The 8,798-nt window shown below is 42.7% G+C and overlaps 1 protein-coding gene across 1 annotated transcript; it reads left to right on the plus strand.

The window, feature by feature from the left end:
• The first annotated feature begins 5,983 nt into the window (after positions 1 to 5,983).
• RETNLB (resistin like beta) lies at positions 5,984 to 7,590 on the plus strand. The gene is made up of 3 exons (XM_001503230.4): positions 5,984 to 6,195; positions 6,643 to 6,723; positions 7,322 to 7,590. The coding sequence occupies exons 1-3, from the start codon at positions 6,069 to 6,071 to the stop codon at positions 7,447 to 7,449; spliced, it is 336 nt and encodes a 111-aa protein (XP_001503280.1). The 5' UTR covers positions 5,984 to 6,068; the 3' UTR covers positions 7,450 to 7,590.
• Positions 7,591 to 8,798: the final 1,208 nt, after the last annotated feature.

An 8,798-nucleotide genomic window follows, 5' to 3' on the forward strand; every position in this document is an offset into this window, starting at 1 on the left:
ATATATTATGTTTACTATAAAACATAAAAGAGGAAATGTTAAAGAATGAGAAAAAATATTTTTTTAAATAATATTTTTAAAAAGAGAAGCTCTGTTATTTACTTCCTATAACCCATTTGGTTACTCTGTGCAGCTTTAGGGTTCTACATTCCACACTGAGGACCCCAGCTCTGGGTACAAGGGAAGTCGTAGGAAAGCAGGGCTGTGCCCCAGCCTCATCTGTAACAGGCGACCCTGTCGGCCCCAGTCCCTGCCTTCACTTTCTCAACTGCCAGCTTAGTTTTACTCAGATTTATGGTCCCCCTCTTTGCAGCCTCCGCTCTATGCTACCAACTCTTCAAACTTTATTTGTAAGATAAAAGACAAAGTAATCAGCGGAGAATTATTGGATGGGGGGAGGAGTTAAGAAGATTAAAAATGTGCCTCCCTCTTTGGGTCATTGGGAACGCAGTGCGCTCTTGGAAGAGGGTAGCTCTAGAGAGAGAAGAATGCTGAAAGACTCCACTTAGTTTATCTACAAATTTTGAGGAACAAAGGCCTTTCTTCCACCTTCTCTGTGTAGGGCTTTCTGAACATTTTCTGGGAATGCTAAGGTAGAAGCTCTCCTGTCCGGTGGCTGACCCAGGCAATGTCCCTACACGGTAAGCAGTGCCTACCAAGGGTGGGGGTGTGAAGCAGGGCACGCTGTCTATAGAGATTGTGAAAAGAATAATAAATCCAAGTATAAGTCAATTTGATTTTCATTATCACCATACACTGGCAATTCTAAATAATGTCAATGGTAAAATATTTCTCCCCCAAAACAACGTTAGTCTAAACAATTTCTATGATTACTGTTGAATTTTAATAATAATACACAAGTTTCAAATTAGCATTCTTTTTTTTTTTGGTGGGGAAGATTGTCCTTGAGCTAAGATCCATTGCCAATCTTCCTCTTTTTGCCTGAGGAAGACTGTCCCTGAGCTAACATCCATGCCAGTCTTCCTCTGTTTTGCATGTGGGTCACCACCACAGCATGGTTTGATGAGCAGTGTGTAGGTCCGTGCCCAGGATCCGAACCCGTGAATCTTAGGCCACCAAAGCAGAATGCGCAAAGTTAACCACTACAACTCTGGACTGGCCACCAAATTAGCACATTTCTATTGCTTGTCTTTTAATAAGCATTGTTTTCCACTTGGAAGTTAATTTAGAGAACCTCCAGTTATACAATGGGCCCCTATGTACTTGGCCTCAGCTATATGCCTTCATTTTTAAAGCAAGTTCTTAACAGTTCAGAAACATTCAGGTTTGCATTTGTGTCTCCAATCTCTGTGCTACTGTGTATCCTGCAGTTAAACAGTAGATGCTAAATAAACAGTGATAGCCCAGGGATTGTAAAGACCAATTAACAGGACTTGAATTACATGAATTTGGTCATTTTATATGATTATGTGGAATTTAATTGTGTTTAAAATTTAATCTCAAAGAGCATGCAAACTGACAGGTATAATATTTTTGTTTGGTAAATGCAGATTTTAGTTCACACAAAAATATTATACTGAATTTAAATATATCTTTAAAATTGACATTTGTTCTTTTAATAGTTATTTTTTGTCTTAAAACCAAAGAATGAATAAAAACAGAATGATTATTACTGATCATTACATAATAATTATTGAAAGTAATTTTGTTATATAAAGGATGGGGGTGTTAAAAATGATCCCCTCTGAGTGTCAAATACACTAGGCGTGCTGCTGACTACGGGTGTTGTCCAGAAGTGATGGTCTCTCTACATGTTGTCCAGTCTCATTTTAACCCAAAAGCACTCTTGTGTGATCTTGTTCTCTTCACTTTCACTGCCATTCCCAACAAACCCACTAGTCAATGTAATTCAATTCATATCTCTAAACCAATGTCCTTCTGGTCACCCACTTTCCAGCCTATTGCTTTCTTCTTCTGATCTCTAAAAAAAAAAAAAAAACCTGATTTCTCTTCTTTTATTAGACTATCTATGCTTTATTTTCATCTGTGTACTGATTACTCTCAAATTATGTCTCTGACTCTCATCTTTCCCCTGTACACCAGGGTTTACCCAACTCTTTATGCTACAGCTCCACCTGGATGTTTAATAGGCGTATTAGATTGATCATGCTCAGGGCCGGCCCCATGTCTGAGTGGTTAAGTTCTCGTGCTCCACTTCGGCATCCCAGAGTTTCGCTGGTTGGGATCCTGGGCACGGATATGGTGTCACTCGTCAGGCCATGTTGAGGTGGAGTCCCACATGCCACAACTACAAGGACCCACAACTAAAATACACAAGTATGTACTGGGGGGATTTGGGGAGAAAAAGCAAAAAAAAAAAAAGAAAATTGTTAGCTCAGGTGCCAATCTTTAAAAAAAAAAAATTTATCATGATCAAATATAATATAATGTTCTTGCCATATCTACTGTTCTCGAAGGAACCTCCATTTCAGTAAATGACATCCTCTTCAACAAGTCATTCGGAACGTAACCTTGTGATCCAATTAAAAATGGACAAAAGACCTAAATGGCCAGCAGGTACATGAAAAGGTGCTCAACATCACTATTCATAGGGAAATGCAAATCAAAAGCACAATGAGATATCACCTCACACTTATTAGAATGCCTGTCATCAAGAAGACAAGAGATAACAAATGCTGGCGAGAATATTGAGAAAAGAGAACCCTTGTGCGCTGCTAGTGGGATTGTAAACTGAAACAGCCACTAGGGAAAACAGCATGGAAGTTCCCCAAAAAATCAAAAATAGAACTACCATATGATTCAGCAATTCCACTTCTGAAAATATATCCAAAGGAAATGAAAACGCTAACTCAAAAAGATATCTGCACCCTCATGTTCATAGCAGCATTATTCACAATAGCCAAGACATGGAAATGACTTAAATGTCCATCAATGGATAAATAACTAAAGAAGTTGTGGTATATATATAAATACACATATATATACAATGGAATATTATTCAGGCATAAAAAATGAGGAAATCTGCCCTTTGTGACAACATAGATAGAACTTGAGGGCATTATGCTAAATCAAATAAGTCAGACAGAGAAAAACAAACACTGTATGATCTCACTTATCTGTGCAGCCTTAAAAAAAAAAAACAACTCAGAAAAAGAGATTAGATTTTCGGTTACCAGGAGGCAGCGTGGGCATGGAGGGGAGAGGGAATTGATGGAAGGTGGTCAAAAGGTACAAACTTCCAGTTATAAGATAAATGCATACTAGGGATGTAATGTACAGCATGAGGACTATAGTTGACACTGCTGTATGACGTATGTAAAAGTTAAAGAGAGCATACTCTGAGAGTTCTCATCACAAGGAAAAAAAATTTTTTCTTTCTTTTGATTGTATTTATACGAGATGATGGATGCTAACCAAATTTATTGTGTTAATCATTTCACAATATATGTAAATCAAACCATTATGCTGTATACCTTAAACTTATGCAGTGATGTATGTCATTTATACCTCAAAAAAGCTAGAATAAGAAAGAACACAACCTTGACCTTTCGCTACTCTCTTTCTCGTATACCCCACTTCAGTAAACCCTAAAGGGACTCAGCCTTCTCTATATAACCCAAATCCGTCCAATTCTCACTCCTTCCCCAACCACCATCTGAGACCTGGAACTCTACAAAGGCCTGCTGCCTGGTTTCCTTGCTTACGTGTCTTCCATCCAGTCTTTTCTAGCACAGTGGCCTTTGTAAGCTTTATAGAACATAAATTATCTTATGTTACTCCTTGGAGCAAAATGCTGCAGGAATTTCCTGTCAAATTTACAGTAAAACCCAGAACCCTCACATTGGCTTACCAGCGGTATTTAACCAGGCCCTGGCTGATATTTTTTATCTCTTTTCTGACTTCTCTCCCTTATTCACTTCACTCTCTCCAGCTACACGGCCTTTGCTGCCTTTCCTTCAGCACACCACCATTTCCCCGCCTCAGGCTCTTTATGCTTGCTTGCCCCTTAGCCTGGAACATTTGTCCCAGCTTTTCCTGTGGCTGACCCCTCACTTCTGCAGGTCACTGCTCACAAGTGACTGTCTCTGAGACGCCTTTCCTGAACACACTGCATTATGCACAACAGCACAGAGGCACGCCAAATGCCTTGCCTTAATTTCTTTTTCTTCAGGGCATTTTTCAATGTTTGACATACTCTGTATTTATCTTCCACATTAGAATGTAGTCTCAAGAGGGCAAGGACCTTGCCTGCGTTGCCCACAGCTGAGTCACCAGAGCTAGAATTGGTACACGGAAGCTCTATAAACAGTCACTGGATTAACAAATGAATTAATCTACCCAACTTCTATACAAAATCCAAGTCTGTGCTCTTTCTTACTCTATCACTCCCTTCTTCAACTCCTATATGGTAATTAAGAAAGCGCTCTTGCCTTTTTGAAAGGCATCACTAAGCCTCATTCTCAAAGTTGCCTGAGAAATATATGTAGAAGAACTTCCAGTTCGTTAGAGGGCATCTCTACAGGAAGGCAGCAAGGCTGGCCACAGCGGAAGCAGAGCCAAACTTCCCCACCTCTGACTGCCTCCAGTGGTGGTCTCTGCTTCTTCATCTGCTCTTGAATCATGAGATTCAAGCATGGTGACCATATGCTGTCCCAGAGGATGAATCATAGCACTCTTGCTCCTCTTGGCCAAACACAAGTCTTCTATCATTTATTCACTATTCCAGAATCTAAAAGGCTCTGAAAGCCTAAAATAGTCCCCAAAGTTTGAGGTACTCATTTGGCAGCAAAGCCTGATATGGCCTGGCGTCAGATTATTTATGGTCTTTATTCCACTTTTTGTGACTATTCGTAAATTTTTGCAGCAGACATTAATATGTGTTTGATTACAGGATGCTGCCCCAGACCTCCTTGGTAGTCTAGTATAATAAACTGAATTTGCACTCTCTCACCTTCCAAAATCTGAAAAATTTTGAATTCTGAAACACATCTGGGCCCAGCCCTCTTTACCAAGAGCCTGGGAAGCCCTACTGAATTTTTCAGGCTCATGTGGTAGACAGGGAGGTCAATGTGACTCAGAACTGAACAATGAAATTTAAGAAGAAATCTGCTTGATCTTCTAGGGGAAAATCTAGCTTCCAACATGAAAAGGAAAAGCCTCCAAAAAGAATGCCTTAGCCCGCTCGTTCCTTCCTTCCTTCCTGCTCAGGTCTCAGCGGAGGATGTGATGGCTGCCCTCTGTGACCCTGAGGAGACAAGATCAAGCATGAAAAGCCAATGAACTGAGGATGGTGAAGAAAAAGGGGAAAAGGTCAGGCTGGTAATGGCCACGTTGAGCCTCCAAAAGAACCCTGGAATCAAGCACCAAGCTTCTAGTTAAGTAAGGAGTAAATTAGTTTGTTTGTAAGCCAGTGGAAATCAGGTTTTCTGTTACTTTCCCATAGATGTGATTAGCCAGGGACAATAAAATGATGTCTAAACAGGAGACAAGCCAGCCCTCCCTCAACTGACCGTAAAGTCACCTCTTCCTGATGAAGGATCCAACAAGAGGCCTATCAATATGGGGCAGTCAACAGAAGGCGCAAGCACTGGCCTTATCAGTCTGCTAAGAAGAAAGGAAATGGAAGAACAGAAAGGACAGGGGACTTTCCTTAGCAGAGAACGGGAACAAAGGTCGCCGTTGCTTATTATTGACACATTAACATTTATCACAGCTGTGTGTCACACCCCAGCTGGCACAGTTCTTTGAAAATGTACTGGGGAGTGTGTTGGTATGTGTGCACACTTGAGTGATAATGGGCGGCCGGGACGACACCACAGGGTATAAAACCTCCTTGCTTGACCAGTCTTTGCAGACCTTCTCTGAACTTTTCGGTGAGTGAGTCTGCTCTGCAGCCACCGTCCCTGCTTCTCCAAACTGCTTAAAGAAATCCAGCTGCTCCACAGTGACACTGCCGCTCCTCCATCTGTTCTCTCTTGACACTCTCCGCATTCTCTTCTCCCTTCCTCCCCAACCGCTCTGGAGCTCAGAGATCTCAGCTTCTTTCCATCTTTCTTCCCAGTCCCAGGACACTGCCTTTCTGCAGGATGAAGGTTACCTCTTGCTTCCTTCTCATCCTCATCCTCCTTCTCCAGCTGATGATCACAGGAAGTACTGAGTGTTGCTCAAACTCCGTTATGGATGGAAAGATAAAGAAAGCTCTCATCCGTCTAGGTAACTGACAGGAGTTGGGGGGAAGTGGACGGGTGACCCCTGATCTAACTTCTCCTCTAGCCCATGCCCAGATCCCAACCTCTAATCAGTCTACTCAAGCCCAATCTTCCTACACAGGGCTTTTTCCACTCCCTTATCACTGTTTGGATTCTTGGCGAAAGGTTCAGGTTTCCCTACTGATAATGAGATTGATGACAATGAGGAGGAGGAGGACAGTCACAAAAATTTATGAACGCTCATTACAAATGAGATATAATGCAAAGCTTTACATAGATTACTTCACTTAATTTTCACTTTGTGAGGTAAGAGAACTATTACTGTCATTTTACAAATGAAGAAAGTAAACCTTAAAAGCCTGATTATGGACTCAGTGCCACCTCTGAGGCAGAAGGGGATTTGGAAAGGGATTATGGGAGACAGAGACTATGGGCCCCTTCTCTCCCTCAGGGTTCAATCCTTCTGCCCTGAAAAAGAAGATCTCATGTACCAGTGTCAAGAATTCAGGCAAACTGTCCTCCTGCCCTGCAGGTGAGTAACTCCTTGAGGAGAGATGGCAGGTAAGATGTCCCATGCCCTCCCTTGTCCACCTCCAGCACCTACACCTTCCCCTGTCTCACATTTGTATGAGCCTGCAGCTGAGTCACAACTCCTGGTTCCCAGAGCCTTCTTACCCATTCTCATCTCCCTCAAGGATGCTACTGAGGGATCTTGGGTTTCTGCCTCTTCCTTTCAGTCCTTTCATGACCTCATATACCAGCCCTTCCTCCCCTCAATTGTCCTGTTATGGTCATGTCACCTACCACTCCCCCATCCTTCATTTCCTTTTCCCCATATAGGCCCCTGTTTTGTTGGGTAGGGGCTAGCAAAGAAGTAAATTTATCATGAATGTAAGTAAACAGAAACACCCAGGCCCCTCGCTTTCTTCCATGGCCATATACCTAAATTTGTTTTAGTAATTTTTGTAATTCTTTTTTCTTAAAGAAGATCCTCAAAATTGAATTAGTTTTTGCCCTACAAAACCTAGATCCACCCCTGGGCTGCACAGGGATGAAAAATGGTTATGGATGGAGCTCCCTCCTCTCAAAATCTAAGCGCTCTGATATCTATGTCTCATGTGCCTGTGCAGGGACTGTTGTCACCAGCTGTGCTTGTGGCTATGGCTGTGGTTCTTGGGATGTTCGGGGGGAAACCACGTGCCACTGCCAGTGCAACCCGGTAGACTGGACCACTGCCCGCTGCTGCCACCTGACCTGAGAAGGAGGAGGATGAGAACCCAGTTGTGTGACCACGACTGGTCACACAATGAAACCATGACCCCAAACAGGAAACCTGACTCAAACTGTCCTTTTCATTTGTTACTACCCTGCCTCTTGGATAATAAAAACAATTTCTGCATCTCTCTGTGTTTATATTTCTGATGTTACTGCCCTGGCTAAGGACTCCTCTAGCCAGAAAATATTTCCAGAATCCCAATTACTCCATCTCGGCAAGGATTAGGAAAAACTTGGGGAAAACAGAAAAAACTAATATTGACACTCAAGTCCTTTCATTATTTTACAAAAGGATAATGACACTGTAGCAGGCATTTTGCTTGGCACTGGAGGTACAGAGAAAAAGTAACACGCATGCCCTTATGGAGCTCACCAATCAGAACAGGGGGCTTGGCAATTCTTGGAAGCGTAGCTGGCAGGCTTGCAGGGCTGCCATGAATAAAGAAAAGGGGAGAAAGAGAGAGGCAGGAAGACTGGACTAAGCAGAGAACCAGAGCCAAGGCAGCTGCTACCTCTCAGGACACACCCTGGAGATTGCTTCAGGCTCTTTCTGAAGGCTTGACCCTCCCAGATATCTTAGAACCCAAGTACTGCCAAGTACTGTACTCCTAATCCTGTACTGTACTGTATCTCCTAATCCTGGCTGGGTGAGTCTGATGCACAGCTATCTTCCCTGACATCCCTGCTCCTCAGGAGTGCTGCCTGTTTCCCTGCTCCCAAGACCACCTATTCCTACTTTCTCTTCTCCTTTTCCTCTCTTCCCCTCTGGACCTAGGAATTGTTTTCCATTTTCTCTTCACTTTTGCCTTCATCAAAGGATGCTGCCTTCCTACAGGATGAAACCCTCTTCCCACCTCCTTCTCCTCATCCCCTTTCTCCAACTGGTGACCTCAGGGGATGCTCAGTGCTCCTTAGATTTTGCTGTGGGTGAAAAGATAAGAGCAGCTCTCAGTGAACTGGGTGACTGATATTGGAGGGGGTGATGGAGATAGGGACAGTTATATCCCTGATGCTCAATCCTGCTACTAGACTCCACCCCATTTCTCAACCCATCTCCAGATGGCCACCTCTACCTAGAAGATCATCCCAAAGTCCCTGTCCTCTCTATGCCTCATGGGCTCCTAGAGACACTAGTGATGGCAGTGAAGAAGACTACACCTAACATTCTTGAGCACTAACTATGTGCTAGGCACTGTTAGGCATTCTATTATTATTTTATTAACTCCTCAGTATAATTCTATGAGGTAAGCACTATATCTCCATTTTACAGAAGAGGAAACTGAGGCTTAGAGATGTTACATAATTTGGCCAACAACACACAGCTATTAAATG

The sequence above is a fragment of the Equus caballus genome, chromosome 19, assembly GCF_041296265.1.
Source record: "Equus caballus isolate H_3958 breed thoroughbred chromosome 19, TB-T2T, whole genome shotgun sequence".
Classification (NCBI taxonomy): domain Eukaryota; kingdom Metazoa; phylum Chordata; class Mammalia; order Perissodactyla; family Equidae; genus Equus; species Equus caballus.

What these genes read in the sequence shown, in the direction of transcription:
- RETNLB (XM_001503230.4), top strand. Translation starts at nt 6,069, where the DNA reads ATGAAGGTTACCTCTTGCTTCCTTCTCATCCTCATCCTCCTTCTCCAG. An exon ending in GAAAGCTCTCATCCGTCTAG is followed by an intron (nt 6,196 to 6,642) that starts GTAACTGACAGG and finishes TCTCTCCCTCAG; the next exon opens with GGTTCAATCCTTCTGCCCTG. An exon ending in ACTGTCCTCCTGCCCTGCAG is followed by an intron (nt 6,724 to 7,321) that starts GTGAGTAACTCC and finishes GTGCCTGTGCAG; the next exon opens with GGACTGTTGTCACCAGCTGT.